Source organism: Megalobrama amblycephala, linkage group LG22 (assembly GCF_018812025.1).
Source record: "Megalobrama amblycephala isolate DHTTF-2021 linkage group LG22, ASM1881202v1, whole genome shotgun sequence".
Lineage (NCBI taxonomy): Eukaryota > Metazoa > Chordata > Actinopteri > Cypriniformes > Xenocyprididae > Megalobrama > Megalobrama amblycephala.
Genome location: NC_063065.1, coordinates 2,768,111 through 2,792,245, shown reverse-complemented (window position 1 = coordinate 2,792,245; position 24,135 = coordinate 2,768,111). Strand labels below are relative to the sequence as shown.

Genomic DNA, 24,135 nt, shown 5'->3' with positions numbered 1-24,135 from the left:
GTGTTGATGAGTGTAATGAGTTCATCTACATAAGGACTGCTGTGAAGCTTAATTGCTCCAGATAAGCCCGATGTGAAGTCATATGAAGTCATTGTAACTGTTTTGAAAGAACATTTCTCTCAGAAACCGATCGTGATTGCAGAAATATTTAGGTCTCATAACCGCAGTCAACAGGTCATCTCCACTGTGACATGCAGCGAATTGATCACGCCGATCGAGCCAGTTGTTAAAGGAAAGGAGATGTGAGGATTTGTGGAGATTTGAAGGTAACAGTGAATCCAGGCCTTTGTGTTGAACGTTACCCGATTCCACGAATACAGGATTTATTCACATCATTGGCAGAGGGTCAACGCTTCACCAAACTGAACCTCTCCAGTGCAGACTTACAAGCAGTGTTGGGGAAAGTTACTTTTAAAAGTAATGCATTACAATATTGAGTTACTCCCCAAAAAAGTAACTAATTGCGTTAGTTACTTTTTATGGAAAGTAATGCGTTACGTTACTTTTGCGTTACTTTTGTGTTACTTTTTCTTACCTGGCTAAGGCTTGATCTCTTTAAGGCCTTACAGGTGTAACAGGTGAGAAGTTCTTGTACTAGCCCAGCAGGCACAGAACGTCATAAGACGTTAGTATTTGGTTAAATTTAGGTCGCGACGTCTGGTAACCAAAATTCAATGTCAAACCAACGTCTAATAACAACATTAATTTGACGTCCAATACCGATGTCATTTGACATTGATATTTTGTTGGTTTTAGGTTGTGGTTTTAACTAACCAAAATCCAACATCGAATCAACGTCTTAAACCAACGTCAAAATGACGTCAAATACTGACATTTAGTCGTCAGGTATGGCAACCAAAACCCAACGTCTTCTATACGTCAAAGTGGTAACGTCTATTCAACGTCAAACTCTAACATCATTAGACATTGATCTTTTGTTATTTTAGGTTGTGGTTTTAACCAACCAAAATCCAACATCGAATCAACGTCTTAAACCAACGTCAAAATGACGTCAAATACTGACATTTAGTCATCAGGTATGGCAACCAAAACCCAATGTCTCCTTACCATCATAATGGTAATTCCCGAACAATTTCAAATTCCAAAATCATTTGACATTAGGCATCGTGTTGGTTTTAGGTTGTAGTATTAACTAACTGAAATTCAAACTTAAGCCAACATCTGAAGCCAACATCAAATTAATGTCAAACACTGACATTTAGTCATCAAGTAAAGTAACAAAAAATCAACTTCAAGTCAATGTCTCAAGCCAACATTAACTTACAATTGTGCAGAGGTGGAAAGTCCAGGGGTCAGAAAGTAAAAGTCCTGCCATATTTTTATTCCACCCACTAATGAGATAAATAAGTGATAAATTGAGTGATGATTGACCATTATTGAAGACACCTGATGATAACAAGCAGAATCACCAAAGGAGAAAATCACAATTTTTATCAAAAAAAAAAAAAAAAAACAATTCAACGGTTTTATTAACAGTTAAAAAAATAATTGCTTTCATTTAAACACACAGACATCAAGAATCATCTTGTGAATCTCAACAGTGGTGAGAATAATAAAGCATGTTGCAGTGCATTCTGGGTGCCACCAATCAAAATTCATCCACGGCTCCCATCATGCATTGCTGCATGAATAAATTATGAGCTGAATTGTCTTAGTAATTTTATTTATTCTCACTATTTTATTTTTTTCTGTGACTTTTTAGTAGCTTGTTTTCTAATGTTCAGAGTTGATCTGTTGATCAGAATATGTTGCTTGTCACCGTTGTTGAGATTCATACGCTGATTCTTGATGTCTGTGTGTGCCTAAATTGAATGTTTTTAGGTTTTTTTTTTTTTTTATCAAAACAACTTTTGAGAAATCCTTCAGATTATATTGATAAAGCTGATCTTCTGCAGAATCACAGTGCTGCTGTAATCAATAATGTAAATCTAACTCAGAGATTGGGCTCTAACTGAGTTCAGTGATTCAGATCAAATAATGATTATGTAAAAACTTAACCAACAACACCTGATCATCTTTTCTCTTTGTTTGTCTGGCTGTTATAACTCAGTTACAGCAGCCCAAAGAAATTCTAATATTAAACAGTCAAGGGTCAAGAGCTCAACTAAAACAAACCCTGACCTCGATGATGGTAACTTAAAAAATTGTGATTTTCTCCTTTGGTGATTCTGCTTGTTATCATCAGGTGTCTTCAATAATGCTCAATCATCACTCAATTTATCACTTATTTATCTCATTAGTGGGTGGAATAAAAATATGGCAGGACTTTTACTTTCTGACCCCTGGACTTTCCACCTCTGGTTCTGACATCAACCCGATTTAAATTTTCAACCAAAATGCAACGTCTGACCAACGTTGGAGATTGACGTCAGTCTGACGTTTGGTTATGACGTCAACCAGATTTTCATTTTCAACCAAAATGCAACGTCTATCTGACGTAGTGGTCCAACGTCAATCTGACGTTATATTGACGTCCGGTGCCTGCTGGGAGAGTTTAATGCAGTAATGCATTAAAACAGTGTAATATAGATAATTGCCATTAAGAAATAAGTTATATTAGGGCAAAAGACATGTCTTAAACATTTAAAATGTTTAATAACTTCTTAGAGAACAAAAAGATGATACTAGAGAACTACGAACAAGAGAGAGTATCAGTTCCTTAAAGAATACTGCATGTTTCTGAAACCTGTCTGTATGGCATTGGATATACTTCAAGGTGAAGATGATTGTTTCTATGGCACCCTTCAACCTACCCTTAAAATCCTGTTGGATTGAAATATGGCCTCTCTCCTATGATGGCTGACCTCCCAGACCTCATAGTTCAGGTAATCAATATTCAATATTGTCTTATTAATATTATTATTATTGTAGTTTTATTTCATGTCAAGTTCCTTAAATTCTATAGCACTTTATACAATATAGATTGTCTCAAAGCAGCTTTACAGGGATAACAGGAAAAGAATGATTCAATGATACAAAGAAAATTCAATTTGCTGTAAAGCAGCTCTGAAAAGAAAATGGTAAATGGTCATTATTCAGTTCAAATCAGTTCAGTGTTTATTTAGTTTGGTTCAGTAACTGTAGTTCATCAATTATGAAATGAGTTTAATATAGCTAAAGCAGCTCTGGAGAAAACTGTGATGTCATCATCCAGCTCAGTTCAGTTCTCATACAATAGTGTTAGAGCATTCAAGTCAGTATGTTTACAGTATGTATCTGTTCTTAAGTTTAATTCTACTTACTTTTTTTCCTGACATAAATGTAATTATTCTGGTATGAATGCATGTCTCGTAGTTTATATATTGTGTAACCTGTCTAAAATTCTCTTGCAGGCTATCAAGACACGGTTTAGCTCCATCCTTGACAGTGACGAAGCTTTGCTTGCTGCGGTAACCCTGCCAAAATTCAAGCTGCAGTGGCTGAGGGATGAAACAAGAAAAGACAACATCAAGATGATTCTGGCAGCACAGTGTCGTGCTCATTGAGATCTCACCATTGAGATACCACAGAAAGAGCCACTGCAGTCTCCTGAAAGCAAAGATCATGAAAATGACTTCTTCGCATTTGCTGAAGAGGAGAATACACATGACGAACAAGCAATTACTGTGGACATGGAGATTTGTGAATACCTGAAATCAGCTGATATGGGAAATTTACATGATTTCCCCAGGATTTTTAAGATCTTCTTAAAAGCCAACACAGCAACACCTTCCAGTGCGCCGGTTGAGAGGCTGTTTAGTATTGGAAGTCTCATCTTCACCCCAAAAAGAAACCGTCTCACAGACCAGCGTTTTGAGAAACAAGAGTTTTGATCTATTGGAATCATCATACATTTGTTTTGGCCATGTGAGATTTTTTCAATTTTAAAGCTGACAGATTTATGGTTTCATTCGGCTCTCTCTTCCAAATCTGTAGTGCTGTGCTTTGAATGCAGATGTTTTTTTATATTTGAAGTGGTATTTTTTGCAGTTGACAAGAGCTTTTCACCAACACATAATCTACACTTAACGATTATTCCCTTCTCCTTTTCCTCGACTATTTCAAAATAATGAGAATACTTCCATCGCAGTAATGTAATGCTCTGGCCTGCCATCTCTGCTTCTGACTAGCTTAGCTTCTGTTCCCGCGGCTCGCACGTATGAGTGCGCGATTCTACCGGATTCTACGTGACTACGTTCGTTTTAATTCAGTATTTTATATTTTTTTTTAATGCAAAATAATTTAACTGAAAAGTAACTCGCATTACTTTTTAAAAAAAAGTAACTCAGATATTAATGTGTAAATTTATCAAGTAAAGCACTACTTTACTCGGTACTCCAGAAAAGTAATATTATTACGTAACGCACGTTACTTGTAACGCGTTACCCCCAACACTGCTTACTAGTGCCCTTGACAGAAGATTCACACAAATGCCTCACTATCTCCACGTCAAAGGGGCTCTTCTGTTACAGTCGATTACCATTTGGTATTGCTTCGGCTCCTGCAATTTTCCAAAAAGAGCCATGGATCAGATACAAGGCCTTCCCAATGTTCATTGCTATCTAGATGATATATTAGTGACTGGATCAAATGATGAGCAACATCTCAAGAATGTAGACGCAGTCCTCAGTCGTCTGGATGAGTTTGGGCTGTGTGTCCAACACGAGAAATGTGAATTCTTTAAAAATTTGCTGGAGTATATTTGGGCACATCATTCATGCTCAGGGTCTTCATAAGACACCAGAAAAGGTCAGGACGATCGTGGATGCGTCTGCACCGAAGGATGTCAGTCAACTTTATTCATTCCTGGGACTTGTAAACTATTTTCTTTATTATAAATGATTTATCAATGCACAACATTATTTTTTAATATTCAGCTAAGTTTTTAATGTTCATTATTGAATCGTGATTACATGATTCATATTTGATGTTGCGATTGACAGGATGAGATGAACGAGCTCCTCCTGAACCTTCATTTAGAGCCTCATTTAAATACAGAATGAGTTCATTTGCATATTGATCAGATGCTTCAGTGCTCTGAGAGTGTTTATAGTGCTGTGAGTTTAACACTTCATCACTGACACACACAACAATCTTCATCAACATGACCTTCATCATCATCTTCATCTGGACTCTCACAGCGTTTGCTCAAGGTTTGTGGAGCACAAGTTTGATATCAATTCATTTCTTCAAGTATATTGTCAAAGTTTTGAGTTGATTTTCTTCTTGTTGTGTGTTTCAGAGTGTAGAGGACAGATCACCGTCACTCAGAGTCCCTCAATGACAGCAGCTCAACCAGGACAAACTGTGAACATCAACTGTAAAACCAGCAGTAATGTGTACAAATATAGTGATGGTGATGAAACTTTAGCCTGGTACTTACAGAAACATGGAGAAGCTCCTAAACTCCTGATTTATTATGCAAAAAAACTCCAGTCAGGAACTCCATCTAGATTCAGTGGCAGTGGATCTAACAGTGATTTCACTCTGACCATCAGTGGAGTCCAGACTGAAGATGCTGGACATTATTACTGTCAGAGTTATCACAGGGGTGGTGTGTTCACACAGTGATAAAGAGTCGTACAAAAACCTCCGTCAGTCAGAGTCACAGTGACTGAACTGATACTGCAGCTGCTCACACACTTTCACACACTTTCACACACACTCAACAGCAGAAGGTTTTCAAACACACAGATCTAAAATCTTCTACAAATGTTTCTTTCTCATAACTTTCATCAAGTCAAGTCAGCAGACCAAACACATCTGAAACCAGACAAAAAAGACCTGATGGACTCATAGATTAGTTTCTGGTTTATACTTCATAGTAATCAGTAGGTTCTCCTCATATTTTGATCAATGAATTTCCATGACTTTCCAGTCTTCTGTCATCATAAAAATCATATTTTCACTCATTCATTCACGCAAATTCTAACCAATAAAATATTTAGAGCTCAGTCTTTGGCTTTGTTTTACATTTACAAACTTCTATCGTCTGTTCCTGATGGATGGTTTTTGCTGCCCCCTGTTGGTCATTGGTCTCATGTGCACCACATATTCACAACACATGCTCAAACAAAAATGAAGACATTTTTCTAAATTATGCAGTAGAAATGAAAATCTTACAGGTTTTAAACATGCATATGAGGGAGAGTAACATATTTTTAGGTTAAAGCTGCAGTCCGTAACTTTTTTGGTTATGATCCAAAATCAATTTATTAGCAAGTACATAACCAGCCAGTGTTCAAAATCCCATTATCTGAGCTCGATTCACAACGGTAAGCTTGCAATGATGTTTTACAATAAGAGTGACCTGGTTGTCTGGCTGTCACCAGACCAAGCTCAATTTAAAATTGAACATTGGTCTGGGGAGTTTGCTATGTGTTTCCTACTGCACAAGAGGCGTGATCAACGAGCATTATTCACGCAATTGGATAGTCCTTCAACTAATCAGATCAATGATCCGGGTGACGTACTTTTGCAGAGCGATGCGAAAACTCCAGACAGGTTTAGTTTGTATTGGTTTGTAGCATTGATCAGCGGTTTGCAGAAGCAGCAATGGCATCGAGCGACTTTTGCAGGTTGTGCAAAAAAAACATGAAAGTGAGTGGCATTTACACCCAGTCGAGCGATTTGTTTGCTAAACTAAAGAAGTCATTTAGCATCGATGAGAGTTTAAAAGGAATTGGATTGACGGTCGTGCAAGAGACGTCATCGTGTTAAACCCGCCCAGAGCCACAGAAAGAGCTCTGTACCCACAAATAGCGAGCAAGGTGGATAATCCAGTCTGTGATTGGTTCCCGCAAAAGTGTAACAGATGCAGCAGAAACAAATGTACGGGTTTCCAGACTGAGTTGCCGGGCGAAATCAAATCGCCTGCAGATCAGGCTGGGTTTACCCAGTCTAGTGACCTGGTGGATTTCCGTTGGAAATTTGAGCATGCAGCAGTTCCTCTTTGCGTCATTACGTCACATTCGTAAACAGAAAGGAGGAGTCCAGGCTAGTCGGTTTTATCATGTGAGGATGCTGCTGGTAGTGTGGCGAGGGGGGGGCGGTACAGGTTAACGCACACACAAGCTCAAGTTTGACTACTTGTAGAAAATTCGACTATGCCACCTGGGAGGGTTTCACCCAGGAAATAGAAATAAACCCCAAAGTTTGTTATTAGGTCACAGGTTCGATTCTCTTAAAAAGGAATGTAGGCAGGAAACGTGGGCATCATATAAAAATACAAAAATTTATTCACAACTTGAATTCAAGATAGAAAAATCACTTAAAATATACTCAATGATATAGTACCATTCATAACAGCTCTCTCTCAGTGACAATGCAAAATAAATTTACACAAAACGAAATTTCAAAAAGACAAAAACAGCACACAAAAATAATCACGAACTTAAATTATACCAAATTACAAAAACAAACTTAACAAAAAGGAAATGTCCTCACTGGTAAAAAGGTCCAGTGACAGACAATTACACAAATAACAAAAACAACCAGAAAGAAGAAACATTAAACAAAACCAATTTACACAACTTCCAAATAAACAAAACAATATAATATAATTACAGGGCTGGGGTTACCCACCGGAGTGATCACCAGCGCTAGTTATCCAAAAGCACACTTCCACACACACCCCACCGTGAACTCAGATCACACACTCATACACTTCAAAAGTGTCACACGGCAAACGTTGAAGCAGCACCACCACCACAAAAAGATCTTTCACCCGTGGGACCCCAGCTCCTGAAAGAAAGCAAAAACAAAATAAATAAATCTCAAACAGGAATAAATGAAAAGCAAGTTGCAGTCACAATTCCACCATAACACGATGGGCAACAGCCACCACAGCACAATATAAGTCACCATATACAATTCTGCAAAAGAAACACAAAAATAAACGAAAAACTATTAAAAGTTTGAGGAAAACAGGACTCGAAGGAGCGGCCACGTCGTCCTTAGGCCAGCCCCAATAAATGTACGATCGTCCACCCCAAAGTAAACCAACAAAAAGTCAGTTAAAACAAATCACAAAAACCAGACGGCAGCAGCAGAAGTCCCTTTAAATAGTTGTAATCCGATATCGTTCGCTCGGCGCGCTGCGGAGACAGAACCGAGCTGCAATAATAATCGCCCAGGACGAAAGGGAGAATCCAAATGCGGATAGACGGGTTTTACAATCAGTTCACTGCTCAGGATACACAGCCTTCAAATAACCCGCTGGTAAAACTGAAGTACAGGGACTGCACATTAATCAAACCACCCGCCCCTCAGTGAAACGAGACCTAGCTTACAATAAAACTTCCTCATACCTGAAAGGAGGGCAGTAGTGATGGGACAGTTGATACCGGGGCTCCGATGCTCCGACGCAGTTTTCAAAGCACTATTGTATCACACACTGTACCGATGCTTGTATCGAAATGACAATACCACGTGATTGATGACGTTTGAAGTATCAAACGTCATGCAGTATCGGAAAATCGGGACAGCTGGTTTGAAAAATTTGGCGCTTCACCTGATACATAAAAGGAAAATGCATTTAATCATGTTTTATTGCTGGGGTCTCAGAGACCCTGAACAGAATATAAGGGTTAAACTGCTCATCCCAAATGATCAATTATGATCACATCATTGTGTATTTTATATTATTGATCAATAGTATGTGAATCCGTTGAATAGGCTACACATGACAGGAGTTGTGGTCTCATTGTCACAAATTAATTTAGATGAGATTAGTTTAGATCAGATAGAACTGTATTGATCCAAAACAAGAGTGATTCCGTGTGTCACGGACTTCTGAAGCTTTGTCTGGTCATGTGCTTTTTCAGATCTGCTCCCCATTTGTTAGATATGGTGGAGTAAACAAGTCTGACCACCAGATGTCGCTAATGTGCACTGTGTTAAAAGCTTCGAGTAATGAACCTTTTTTCGGCACAATTTGATGAAAGCCTCAAACGCTTCAGAAAGCCTCGGTTTCCCATCACTAGAGGGCAGTAATCGCATCCAAAACAGCATCCGGAGAAACACTCAAACCGATGAAAAGACAGGCTGGTGTACAACAAGCAAGCTATTAGTGCAACAAGCAATAATAAACAGTTAGCAAAATGCTACGTGCTAACAGCACATACCTGAAACCGCTGAAACAAAACAGAAAAAGGGGGAGGATCCAGACGTGACGCATCCCAGGCTGCAACCAACCAGGCCTGAAATAGTGCCCACTCGCTGCTGATTGGTGCTCATGAGCGTCAATCACCAGCCTTACCTCATTCATACTGCCTTACCTCATTCATACTGTCACAGTAGCAGATCATTTATAGCCTGTTCTCACAGCAGCTGAAATAATTAAACTTATCATTTTGATGGTGGATTGTAGTCTAGAAAGATGCAAATGACAGTCATCAGTGACAACTGGAGATTCACCTGTAGTCAAAAAGCAAAAGACTTTGGACTGTGGAGTAGCTACAGAAATTGAAATAGTCACACAATGCTGATGTTATTAACATTAACAATTTGAGAACAAAGTATAACAGTAATAATAATTTGCACAGTTTGGCGTGATCCGAGCTAAACGATTGTTAGATTTAATCACCATTGGCAGCGTGATTTGATACTTTTTTCCTCAGTTGTTCAGAACAAAAGTGGCAGAAATGTTACTTACTTGTTCAGATGATATTTTCCAGTGGAAATTCTTATATTGGTCATACTTTCAAGACGTAGAATCTGTGATTCTGAAGTACAGTATCCACACCGGTGTAGTGATTGACAGCAAGCATTAGATTCATCCGCTGACAAACCGTGCCGATGCACAACGCACGTAACAATAACTATTCCACATATGACTGCAATCGCAGGTTTCAAACAAGAGATGGTGACAAAGAGGAAAAATGGCAGCTTTAAATATCCCTTCACGACTCTGAGAAGAACCTGTTCTCTGTTCGAAATGCAGAGCTCAAAACAGAAGCAGCCATCTTGATGTACCAACTCTCTGCAGGATCACTTCTGCATTTTGTCTCAGTAACATCTGGCACAGCATCAGAAGTAGTTTTCACTAGTGGTTAATTGTGGATACATCACAGAAGAATATGATATTTTACACTCACTGTTTAAAGGGGTCATGACATGAGAACTTATTCTTGGCCTCTGGCATATAAGAGGTCTTTGTATCATTATTACATCCTGCAAGTTCCATAATCAAAACGTCCTCGTCGTCAATAAAAAAGCATTTATATAATCAAGCTGTAAAAAAGCTTCGTTTGGAACAGAGGTGGCATGTGACGTCACATGGGCACAATCATTTGCATATGACTTTTACATCATCACATCATTGGCCCCGCCCACTGGTGTTCAGTCGATGAGCAGCGAGTGGATCTAAAGTAGGCCGAGATGTTTATGATAAGATTGATAATAACTGATTGATAAGATTGTGATAATAACAAGATTGTGATGCCACACAGATGTTGTGCTGTTCCTGTCTGTGGAAAAACATCATATTTACATAAGCTGCCGAAGGCTCCTGATGTCAGAGAAAAATGGATTCAGTTTATTTTAAGTCACATTAGCGTACATTTTACCAGCGACTGTTGTGATTGATGGTAAAAATCAGCCTAAGAAGGACCAAACCAGATCCTCAACACCAAAACAAAGAGACTTCCATGTGGGATCAAAGAAATCTCATGGAAAATACTGATAAACTAAGAGGCGTTAAGTGTGTTGACGTCTAGGAGAAAATACATCATTCACCTCTCTGTGTTTAAAGTCACTGAGAAATCAAAATGGACAATTATTGTTTTTTATGGAATGTTGCAGTATTTATTATAAATGATTTATCAATGCACATCATTATTTGTTAATATTCAGCTAAATTTTTAAAGTTCACACTTATATTTGAAGTTGTGATTGACAGGATGAGATGAACGAGCTCCTCCTGAACCTTCATTTAGAGCCTCATTTAAATACAGAATGAGTTCATTTGCATATTGATCAGATGCTTCAGTGCTCTGAGAGTGTTTATAGTGCTGTGAGTTTAACACTTCATCACTGACACACACAACAATCTTCATCAACATGACCTTCATCATCATCTGGACACTTTTATACTGCTTTATTCTACAAGGTGAAATAAATCATTTAAATTGTATAATTTTAACACAGCTTAAAAATATACTGAACAATATATATATATTATGGACTAATAAATGATTTATTTTTCAGGCTGTAGAGCTCAGATCACAGTGACTCAGACTCCAGTGAAAACTGCTGCATCAGGAGAAACTGTTGAGATGAGCTGTAAACTCAGTACTGCTTCAACCTGCAGTACACCCTGTGTGGCCTGGTACTTACAGAAACCTGGAGAAGCTCCTAAACTCCTGATTTATTATACAAGGACCCTCCAGTCAGGAACTCCATCTAGATTCAGTGGCAGTGGATCTAACAGTGATTTCACTCTGACCATCAGTGGAGTACAGACTGAAGATGCTGGACATTATTACTGTCAGAGTTATCACTACATCAACAGTAAATCTGTGATCACACAGTGATAAAGAGTCGTACAAAAACCTCCGTCAGTCAGAGTCACAGTGACTGAACTGATACTGCAGCTGCTCACACACTTTCACACACTTTCACACACTACTGACACACAGAGGACAAACACAGGAACTACACATGTGCTCAAAACTGACTTATGACTGAAATCAGCTCTATTAGACTGTGATCTGTCCTGTGACAGACGGGTTTGACTCAAATATGCTCAGATTCAGAGAAAACAGAGTGTGTAAATTAATATGAAATCAAACTAACAATAATGGTGTCATATGTTGTTTTGTTTTTGTACATTAAACTACACTAATGTCATGGTGTATCAGTAACATGCAGATGTTTTTCAAGCAGCTCCTTCATCTAAAGCTGTTTATAAATGTATTACTCATAACTCATTTCTCATGAGCAGAAGTGAAAGTGTTCCAGTTGAGAGCGTTGAACCAATCAAAGAGTGAAACTGTGAGTTTGAGGTGAAAATCACATTTGCATTGGCAGGTTTAGTGATTGTGATCCTCTCAGAATAGAGCAGCTCCGTCTCCAGTGACCATGTTCAAACCCCAAGAGCTTCATTTGACATTTCCTGCTAAATGCAGCTGTTCTCAACTATTACAATCAATCAAAAGCAGCTGAAACTTTAGTGCAGGACTTTGAATGAACGACACACTGATCAATGATGCAGTCGGACACAAATGTAACGCGTTCAGAAGCTTTATTGAATGAACAGCAATGGCAGCACATTGAAAGACTGCTTCAGTATTGAGCTGTAAATCACGTGACTGCTGTGAATCCTGCCGGACGCTCAGATACGGCTCGTCTGGACCGGAGAAACATCAGCACTGGGAGCTCTTGAGGAACGAGGCCTCGTGATCAGCTCCGTCATGTCTTACTCTGCAGACGAAGCGATCCGCGCCTTCCCAGCGTGCTTTGCTGAGGCTCAGGACGCTGCTGCGGCTGTAGCGTCCGTCCCGCTCGCTCTCTGCGCTGGTCTGAACCCCCTCGGTGACCTCTGACCCGTCCAGCGTCCAGCTCACCGTCGCCCCCTGTGGAGAGTAAGAGCTGAGCAGGCAGAGCAGTGCGGCTGAGTCTCCAGAGATCTGCAGAGAAGAGGGCGGCAGCAGAGACACGGAGGGCTTCACTGCGGGACCAGCTGCACAAACACACACAAACACACACAAACACACATGAACAACTGTAGAAATTATGATTTGACTTCAAATATAAGTTAAATTTTAAAATGATCCCCAGAATGATTTTGAAAAACAATGTCGAAGTAAAATGATGATTATATTAAGATTTCATTATAAGATCTAGAAAACAAATTTAAATGATCATTTCAATATTAATTGTATTTTAAAAATATTCTGCTATTCAGACACTCATAATCATAATCATCAGATTCAAATTTGATATTTTAAAGTTATATCAAATTTCTATTAATTTTCAAAATGCTCTTCAACTTAGTTTCTTTTTGTCTGATGAACCCAACAAAGTTATATTTGTCTGTATTATAAAAGTTTTGTTTCATGCATTTTAAAAACTCTTAATTGTTAAATTTATCAAGAATTATAGACAATTATATATATGGAGAAATAACTGAATAGAGGTTAAAGTCCTGCAGTCAATACATGAAATGAATGAAATTTTTAGCAATAATACAAACTTAAATCTAATCTAATTTTTAAAAACATCCACATGAAAGTTGATCAATATACTGTGATTTCTTCACAAGATTTAAAAAATAAATTTAAATAATTTCAGCATTAATTGTATTTTTGAAACTATTCTTCTTTTTTGACATAATAGTAACTTTCAGCAGTTTCAATTATACATTTTCAAAAAATTCTTCTGTTACGACACAATCATAATCATCATTAAACTTAATAGTTTAAATTATTAATTTTTAAAATGCTCATTAACTAAATTTGTCTTTGTCTGCTGATGATGATTACACAATTAGATTTATTTGGTCTCTTTTATCAAACTTTTGGTGTCATGACTTTAAAAATCCTTAATTGTTAAATTTACCATTAATTATAGACAGAATTATATATATCAAAAAATAATTGAATATATCATAAAATACTGCCATCCACACATTAAAATACAATCAAATGTCACCAATAATGTTAAATTGCTCATATAAAATAATTTACATGACGTAAATTATGAAATCAAATATTGCAATTATTAAAGATACTTTTTAAAAACCCATTTTTTCTAACAAATGAATAATCTTGTTAACAAATATTTGCTGAAATAATCAAAAAATTTAAAATTAATTAATAAGATCATTGAAGAAAGACTTACTTCTGATCATCAGTTTAGTTCCTCCACCGAAAGTCCACCACAGTGCTTCATTCTAGTGAAAGCGTCGTACAAAAACCTCCGTCACACTCAAATGAACACAAACTCCAGCAGAGAAAGAGACGAACGACACTCACACACACTGATATGAGACTCAACAGCAGCTCTTCTCAACATCAACATGATTGAGCTGAAAACACACACTAAATATTCATCTTTAAATGAAATACTTGTTATTGTATGAAGGAGGAAATTTTATAATTAGTCAAAAATTACATTCATCACATTTACAAACACATGTGATTTAAACTGCTTTATAATGAAATCTTTAGCCAGATTTAGATGGTCATTCTCTATTGGATGACCTTTGACCTGTTCTACAGTATCATGATGATATCAAATCTGCAGCAGGTATTAAATGCTCTCAGCATCAAAGTCTGAATGAAACTGATCATTAAAACAGTGTTTAGAGGGAGAAGATCCACCCAAAATAACATGAAGTAAATCAGGAGTGTCTGTTTCTGAAAATGATCAATAGAAATTTATTAGCAAAGATACTAAATGACAAAACAGTGTTTCTGCTGTCTTCAGGTAAATGATCTGGAGTGTGTTTGCATATTGATCAGATGCTTCAGTGCTCTGAGAGTGTTTATAGTGCTGTGAGTTTAACACTTCATCACTGACACACACAACAATCTTCATCAACATGACCTTCATCATCATCTGGACGCTCTTATACTGCTTTATACTACAAGGTGAACAGTATTTATCTAATATAAATCATTTAAATTGTATAATTCTAACATATCTTAAAAATATATTAAATAATATATACTTTATGTATACATGATACTGTTTTTCAGGCTGTAGAGCTCAGATCACAGTGACTCAGACTCCGGTGAAAACTGCTGCACCAGGAGAAACTGTTGAGATGAGCTGTAAACTCAGTACTGATACAACACACAGTGGTGGTAGATGCAGCCCACCCTGTGTGAGCTGGTACTTACAGAAACCTGGAGAAGCTCCTAAACTCCTGATTTATTATACAAACAGCCTTCAGTCAGGAACTCCATCTAGATTCAGTGGCAGTGGATCTAACAGTGATTTCACTCTGACCATCAGTGGAGTCCAGACTGAAGATGCTGGACATTATTACTGTCAGAGTTTACACTACGTCAGTGGCTATGTGTTCACACAGTGATAAAGAGTCGTACAAAAACCTCCGTCAGTCAGAGTCACAGTGACTGAACTGATACTGCAGCTGCTCACACACTTTCACACACTTTCACACACTTTCACACACACTCAACAGCAGAAACACAAATATGATCTTAATATCAGCTTTGTTGAGCTTCATCAGTATTTCTTCAGATAATTAGAAATTCTTTTGAATTTTATCATAATTTTTAGATCATTTATGGTTTATTTATCCTCATTTCCACTCACTCAATATTTTAAAGTCATTGATATTTTTGATCATGAACTTTTATTATTTTTTTCTTCCTAATCTTAGTTATACAGTAAAGATCTGAGGAACTAAAGCTGTCGATCACACAGCGAGAGTTTATCTGGACACTTCCCAAAACTCCTGTTATAATCAGTGAATCAGTTATGGTGAAAGCGTTTCTGGAGTGCAGAAATTTAGTTGTAATGACGAGATCACTGCATTCACACCATCAACAGACTGTCTGTCATCTGCTCAGTTTCTCATCACTGCAACCTTCCCTGTGATGAACAGATCTAAATATAAGGCAATAATGGTCCGTGTACGTTTTGATAGTTTGTTTTCCAATTTGAAATGAAATACGCAGAAACGAAAAAACGGTCGTTTCCCGTTTTTTCGTTTGTTAAAAAACCCGGAAAAACGAGATTTTGACTCGATTTTCGTTTTTTTCGGGTCACGGATAGAAAACGGAAACACGACTTCAAAACTCGTTTTCCACATGTGGGCGGTCATTACAGAGCCGGCCCGTTATATAGGCAGTATAGGCAAATGCTAAGGGCGCAATCTCACTAGGGGCGCCAAAGAGGCCGGATGCGTGGACAGGGGCGGGGTGGCACGGGGTGGCACAGGGTGGCATCTGCCACCCTAATAAAAAGCTTTGCCACCCCAAAATTATCACAGAATAAAATATGTAAGCAGTGTTTCAAGTACTGCTTTTCAGGAGCGGCGCTTCAATATGATGACTAAAAAAATTGCGCAACGCAAAGTAATGGCAAGAAAACACGTCTTTCAATAAACTGTGCATGATGGTTGCACGCAGCGCGCCCAGTGTGCTTCATTAACAAATGACTCTTATGAACCGGTTCTTTGAGAGTCAAAAACACAGCGCAGCCAAGTTCACTTACGATTTTTTCCCATATTAGTACGTGAATCGGAAAATTGCTGCTTCCCGGCTAACTCAGAAGTCCTGTGAGAAATGTCCCATCCGAATATGTCTGAAATTTTAGTAATTTTTGGCGAGCTGATTCAGCGACCGCCCGCTCCACTTTCATCATGGATAAAGGTATTTTTTGCCATCCGACGAACCAATAACATGAAATCAATACGGAGATCCCGATGATCCGATCACAGAAACTAATAGCAGAGTTGGGGTAAGAATCTAAACGTATTTTAGCTTTTCTCGGTTGCTAACACATTATACATTTCTCAAAACGTTTAAAATGACAACATTAGGTAGCAAAACTGATGACACACCAGTCAAAATCTGAGAGAGCTGAATGAATCATTTACAGGGGTTTTAAACTTACACAGTACCAGTATGCTACTTTAGATGAGGGAAATTTCACGTTGTACACCCTCAGTGTTGTGATTATCAACTATCTTTGTAGCCATTTGTTTTAAATAGACTGTACTGTATTTTTTGCAGCGCTGAGAAATGATTTCCTAGGGATATAGTCTGTGTCAGAAGACCAATACACTGCTATACTGTATACTGTAATGAAATTTAGCCAAATGTGCAGAGGATGCTGAATTTACTTTTACTGCAATTGATACTGTATTGTGGTGCATACCAAGTTCATACTTATTTTTCTCATGCTTTTCATCTACTGCAAGATCAATTTATCATAGTAAAATGAAATAGAGGTATTTTTGTTACCGTGTTATATGAATTGATCTCACTAGTGTTCACTGGGCAGTGCAGTAGTCTGTGTATTTGTTATGTTTTGTGTGTCATCTGATGCCAAAGTTTGATTTTGTCAGACAAGAATAAGTTTTTGACTAGAACATTTTATTTTGACCTGGAAGTTTAAGGTTTGTGCAAGTTGGTGTATAGTTTTGATATTGTGTTTAGTTGTGAGAAAATGTTGAATTGTTTCATGAATTGTGCATTAGCAATCAAGAAAAACAATAGAGACTGAAAAGTTTGAAGGACAAATTTATGTTGGCTTGTCATAAACCCAACTTCAAGTCTTGTTTAAAAAATGTAAAAACTTTGGTCAGTTAGTCCAGAATATATGTTCTGGATGATTGCTAAAGTGTTGCTAGGTGGTTGCTAGGAGATTATGGGTGGTTGCTAGGCTCTTGCTATGCAGTTGCTGATGTGTTGCTAGAGTATGTGGTTGATTCTGGGTGAACACACACATTCCCACCTCTGTTAATAACAGAAACACAAAAACTGTTTAGTTGCTCTTTAACTTGCACTAAAATGTGATTTATACCATTGAAGTAGCCTGTGTAATATTAATAAAACTGCTCATCTCCTTTAGTGATACAAGCTCAGACTCATTTAGAAGTTTTTCATATAGTGTATTTACTTGGTGCCATGATGGATATTGAAATTTTGTTATTTATTAATTTTAAACAGTATATAGATACTTTCTGGTAATGCAATGTTTGTGAACACAATTGTGTATGTCAGGCTATAAATCTCCAAAAACTATGCATGAGCGCTTGCTTTGGTGTAGCCACCCCTCATAGACCCCCACCCTAGAAATAATTTTCTAGATTCGCCCCTTTAGATAAATCGCAATATAAGGGGGCGCCAAAAAAAAAAATCTTGCCTAGGGCGCCAAAGAGGCTAGGGCCGGCACTGGGTCATTACACGCCCCTTTCAGCCGATTGGTCTATCAAATCTGAGCCAATGACGTCATCTTCAGTTCGTTCAACAAAATAATAGTCCTCTGCCGCTATATCAGTAGATGTCATAAATCGGCTTTCTTCTGTGCAACCTAACGCGTATTTCACAGAAATATGTTTGCACAGATAAAAAAAAGTTTAAAAAAACTACAGTAAGTTTAATTAAGTCTGTTTTTAAGCTGTCATTGTGTTTTTAAAATGTAAATGCCTCTACATCTGTTACCAAGCGCATGACATCCTTTGGGCTGCTACCACCGATCAGGCTATACATAATAACAGACTCTATTATAGATCAGTGGCTACTGCACTCATTTTTTTTTTCTTATTTTAATGTTTTGTTTACATTTTATACATTTAAATTCAATCATTTAGCAGACGCATTCCTTGCAGTAGACTATGCAGTCATATTAGAAAATAGGCTATCCACTAGGTGGCAACACCTAACGGTATCACCATCGGGGGGCTTTTTAGTTTTCCTTAGCTTATAAATGGCCATGCTGATTTTATCTCTTAAATTAAACACTTTTATGAACACAGTGAACATTATTATATGTCACAGTTTACTTGCTATCCTCACTTTTTCTGTCTTTCCTTCGCTTTTGAATGAATTAGCTATAAATGGCCCTGAACATTTTACTTTCAATTTCAATTTAACGGCTATTGGCGATTCTGCGTCAATTGCTTTAGTGGACAACAGCAAAACAAAAACTCTCGTATATTAAACATAGAACTTTTATTATCTTTGTAATTATTTTATTATCTTTTATCATCTTTGTAATTATTTTATTTTGTAAATATTCGTGGCTTAAACAGCGGGAAAATTTACTGTATGCAGTTCTGTGGATGTTTTGAAAAACTTAAACTAAACGAAAATTATTGTTGCTTTGTCAACATAATTACTGTTTTTCCCCCTGACTTTCAACTTGATGCGATCATCGTTTCATTAACCGACAAGATTATATTAAATTAGAATTAAACGAAATTTGATAAATGTCTGTGAATCATTAAAAAAAATCCCAGGGGTTTAGTTTTAGCCTACATGAACAAATAGCAGAATAAACAACAGAACATGAGGATTCATCATCATCATGCACCTGCCGCGCTTGTGTACGGAGAAAAAAAGGATTCAATTAGGCCTATATAAAAGGAATAAATAGCCTATGTCTATGCACGAAATTTATTTCACTTAAGTAGCTAATTAACATATTACCAAAATGAAAGGGGAAAAAATGCGACAATATGAGTGTCGGTTCATTTTTGAGAAGTTCACAGAAAGGAAACCGAGACGGCAGAAAATTTCTTTGTTTATTTTATGAGCAATGTTTTGTTTTTATTGTGAGTACAAAAATAATAGGCCTATTTAACCATTCACAGATTCGAATGGTGTTACATATATTTGACCATAAATGTCTGAGTATTTTATGTTGTTTCCGCTTTTATAAGAAAATTCAAGTGAACGCGTCGGCGCCTCGCGCACACAACATCAGTTTTAGTAACTTGACATCACAGCCTGTTAACTGTCAAAATAACATACATTCAACCAAATATATAAAAAGTTATACTGCTCATTTTAAGTAGTCTGTGTAGGCTACAATAAAAGCGTTTAAATAATAAATATAGTTTAGCCTCCTAATCGTGAATATTGAAACATTTGTTTGTTTTTTTTTTTGTTTTTTTAATCCGTGCTTCTCATCCGCTCCTCTGTGTATGGGCAGTTTCACTATGCATATTAAACTACAAACAGCATTACAACAGTCTGTGTGCTGATTAACATTTCTGAAATAAATATTTCTGTGAAATACGCGTTAGGTTGCACAGAAGAAAGCCGATTTATGACATCTACTGATATAGCGGCAGAGGACTGTTATTTTGTTGAACGAACTGAAGATGACGTCACTGGCTCAGATTTGATTGACCAATCGGCTGAAAGGGGCGTGTAATGACCGCCCACATGTGGAAAACGAGTTTTGAAGTCGTGTTTCCGTTTTCTATCCGTGCCCCGAAAAAAACGAAAATCGAGTCAAAATCTCGTTTTTCCGTTTTTTTTAACAAACAAAAAAACGGGAAACGACCGTTTTCTCGTTTCTGCGTATTTCATTTCAAATTGGAAAACAAACTATCAAAACGTACACGGACCAATAATCAACACTTTTCACCATTCGTTCATTTAGACAGCTGTAATAGTAAAAATGTAGTGATAGTATTCGAGAAGGTTTCACATGTAAACAATCAGAGCGCTAAAATCAGAGTGGAAATAGCCATTTATTTCTAAATGATGACAATTATTTGATGTAAAAATCATATTAACATTATAAGTGCACCTCAGGAAACATTATAAATAATCATAAATCAGTTGGTGAAGCGACTCAGACGCCTGCAGTGAAATCTGTTCATCTAGGAAACACATTCACCATGTCCTGTAAAAGCAGTCCTGACGTCTATCAGAGTTGGGATCATCAACCTCTATCCTGGTTCAGTGATAAAGAGTCAAAAACCTCCGTCAGTCAGAGTCACAGTGATTTGTGCTAGAAACACTGAATAAGTTCATTCACAAATATGAGGGCTGCAGCAGATGAGAAGATTTGAAGTCAATAACATCATTTTAGAGCTTCAGACGACTGAGAATATCGAGCACAGGTGAGATTATCAGAGATCCAAACACTGAAGGGTTCATCCTAGACCATTTGTCTATTTAACCCCAAATTTATCTGTGTATCATCTAGATACCCTGAAGACATCAAACAAGTGATCAACAGAATTTGGATTCATCAGATTGTTGAGAAGATATAGTTTTATAAGTGTATTGAGCCATGGCTAAATGAACTATCTTCTAAACGCTTTGACTAATTAAAATCCTTTTGATAACTTTTGTCATTAGTGTCTATAGATGACGTGCAAAATTTCGTGTGAATCAGTCAAGTGGTTTAGGAGATCGAAAAAAAAGTTTTTAGCAACTCACAATGGCCGACGGACTACAACATGTTGTACTAATGTTGTCCACTAGAGGGAACCACAGGAGAAGAAATCTATTTTTCTATCAGTTTCCATCAGTTTGAATGTTTGAATCCAAAATTCACAGGACTTCATACACATGGACAACAAGACTTTCTGAGTAAACATGCCGAGTTTCAGGAACTTTTTTTTTTTTTTTTTTAAACCAGTCATTTCTATGAATGGGATTCAGAGATGAAGGTCATAATACTAATGCTGTCCACCAGAGGGAGCCACAGGACAACAAATCCTTTCAGATCTCTTTATGAAAGTCTGTGCAAATGGTTCAATAGATTGACTTGTAGTATAAAAAAAATGCATATAGGCCTAAATTCATTATAGTTTCATAAAGTTTAATAAAGCCCAATATAATTAATTATTTCCAAAATACTTACAGATCAATCATTTTTATATTAATATTCATTTTATACTATACTATTGAAAACATATTTGTCAAGTTGCCAGACGTGACTGAATGTATTGCCGTTCAATTGAAGGAAAGAGACACATGGCCATTGCTGTACCGTCTACTACACGATTCAAAGTGTTTCTGGATTGAAGTTTCTGAGCTGTAAAAGATCCCAATAACAATTCAAGCTACAAGTTAATCCTATTATGCTAGAGGATGTTCATGTGCATTAAAGCTGTCTGAAGACCAAGAGTTTGTCTTATTGGCCATATAACCCGTTACGGCCAGGACTACAGTACCTGTTTGTTACTCTGGGTGGCGCAATTGCATAAAGTGCTATAATATATAGTGTTTAACCGTTTAAATACACACTGGAGCCCCATCGAATAAATTCATCACTGCATTAACTCATTATTATTCACCTCGACCGTTCCTGTTCATCAGTGTGTCTGTCTGTTCACACCGCCCTCTAGTGGCACAGTGATGTAGTGCAAGATAACATGAATAAAACTGTTGAAGGGTTTCTGTCATCAGTACAGCTGTGATCACCTGCGGTCTCGTACCTGCAGCCGAATTACAGTCGAGCTGATGATCACTAAAGCACTTTTGCTCATGTGATTTTGATTAGATGATGATAAGTTTCATCTACATTTCATTTTCACTGTTTTTTCACATGTGGTTTGAATTGGTCAAAATTTTATGCTACATTTTAAAGTTCACAGTATATTGATAATTACATGATACATATTTGATGTTGTGATTGACAGGATGAGACGAACGAGCTCCTCCTGAACCTTCATTTAGAGCCTCATTTAAATACAGAATGAGTTCATTTGCATATTGATCAGATGCTTCAGTGCTCTGAGAGTGTTTATAGTGCTGTGAGTTTAACACTTCATCACTGACACACACAACAATCTTCATCAACATGACCTTCATCATCATCTTCATCTGGACTCTCACAGCGTTTGCTCAAGGTTTGTGGAGAACAAGTTTGATATCAATTCATTTCTCCAAGTATATTGTCAAAGTTTTGAGTTGATTTTCTTCTTGTTGTGTGTTTCAGAGTGTAGAGGACAGATCACCGTCACTCAGAGTCCCTCAATGACAGCAGCTCAACCAGGACAAACTCTGAACATCAACTGTAAAACCAGCAGTAGAGTGTATGGTGGTAATCGTTTAGCTTGGTACTTACAGAAACCTGGAGAAGCTCCTAAACTCCTGATTTATTATGCAAGCACCCTCCAGTCAGGAACTCCATCTAGATTCAGTGGCAGTGGATCTAACAGTGATTTCACTCTGACCATCAGTGGAGTCCAGACTGAAGATGCTGGACATTATTACTGTCAGAGTTATCACTGGATCAACAGTAAATATGTGTTCACACAGTGATAAAGAGTCGTACAAAAACCTCCGTCAGTCAGAGTCACAGTGACTGAACTGATACTGCAGCTGCTCAAAGGAGGATCTGAAACAACATCGTCACACAAACATCTGAAATAAAATCATCTAAATTAATCTGCCACTCTTAATAATTATAGAGGTCAGAAAGAGATTTTGTGCTCTTATAGATCAGTCACACGTTTGAGATCTGAGTGATTTCAGTTGCCGCCTTTTATTAATAATAGATGTTAATTTTCATAATTCTCCATGGTTATTTGATTTGAGTATCTCATCCTAACATGTCATTTGTTCACTATACACTGTATTCATACTATATACTGCAGACAGTGAGAGTTTTATATCAGCTGCTGTTTTAATTGTAGTCCTGATCAACAGTTCAGTTCAGACACGCCTCTCCCTCCTCTGCACCAATCACAGCCTCTGATCAGAAAGAGCAAGATAAGAATATTAATTTGTGCTTTTAACTGATTTTTTATTGAACACTTGTTCACAAAACTAAACTGGTATCTGATGATAACATGAGCTGATAAACCTCAGTGTAACAGATGAATATGAACAAACCTCTGATCCAATGGAGAGAAACTAGATAGATAGATAGATAGATAGATAGATAGATAGATTTAGATATATAGATTTAGTTAGATAGATAGATTTAGATAGATAGATAGATAGATAGATTTAGTTAGATAGATAGATTTATATAGATAGATTTAGATAGATAGATAGATAGATAGGTCGATAGATAGATAGATAGATAGATAGATAGATAGATTTAGTTAGATATAGATAGATAGATAGATAGATTTAGTTAGATAGATAGATAGATAGATAGATTTAGTTAGTTAGATAGATAGATAGATAGATATATAGATTTAGTTAGATAGATAGATAGATTTAGTTAGATAGATAGATTTAGATAGATAGATAGATAGATTTAGTTAGATATAGTTAGATAGATAGATAGATAGATAGATTTAGTTAGATAGATAGATTTAGATAGATAGATAGATAGATAGATAGATAGATGAGTTTGAATGGGTTTCAATGGATTAGAAATAGTACATAGAATGGCACTTGAGTCTAATTGAGTTTTTTGAGTCTAATGGGCTTCCGTAGTTTGAATTTTTGACAGTTGGAATTTGAAAGTCTTGGCTCATTTGAACATTCCGTCAATGAAAGTCAATGGGATTTTTCAGAGCTTTAACAGTCATTTTTAGGAAAACCGTCAGACTTGGTCAGAACAGTCTTAAGGTTTGATGATCCTGTGACTCCAGAAACATTCAAAATAACTATTGAGCAGAAGAAGATAATGAAGAAGATAATCATTAAAGAAGATAATGAAGAGGCCCGTCTAACGGGCAGAGGCAGATCATTCCACAGTTTAGGAGCTGCTACAGCAAAGGCACGGTCC

General features: G+C 37.1%; 1 long non-coding RNA gene and 3 gene segments (V, D, J or C); 3 read left to right on the top strand and 1 right to left on the bottom strand.

The window, feature by feature from the left end:
• Positions 1-4,944: 4,944 nt before the first annotated feature.
• Positions 4,945-5,571, top strand: LOC125258555. The segment is given in 2 exon segments: positions 4,945-5,153; positions 5,243-5,571. Coding segments are annotated over 2 exon segments (378 nt in total).
• Positions 5,572-12,227: 6,656 nt separating this feature from the next.
• On the bottom strand, positions 12,228-14,039 carry LOC125257876. The segment is given in 2 exon segments: positions 12,228-12,682; positions 13,843-14,039. Coding segments are annotated over 2 exon segments (327 nt in total).
• A 118-nt stretch (positions 14,040-14,157) lies between these two features.
• Positions 14,158-14,959, top strand: LOC125257877 (the record flags this gene model as incomplete). The annotated part of the segment is given in 2 exon segments: positions 14,158-14,594; positions 14,703-14,959. Coding segments are annotated over 2 exon segments (306 nt in total), but the record flags the coding sequence as incomplete, so codon positions are not given.
• A 5,166-nt stretch (positions 14,960-20,125) lies between these two features.
• LOC125257904 lies at positions 20,126-20,785 on the top strand. Its single transcript, XR_007182480.1, has 2 exons — positions 20,126-20,557; positions 20,644-20,785. It is a non-coding gene; the product is annotated as an uncharacterized LOC125257904 (long non-coding RNA).
• The last annotated feature ends 3,350 nt before the right edge of the window (positions 20,786-24,135 follow it).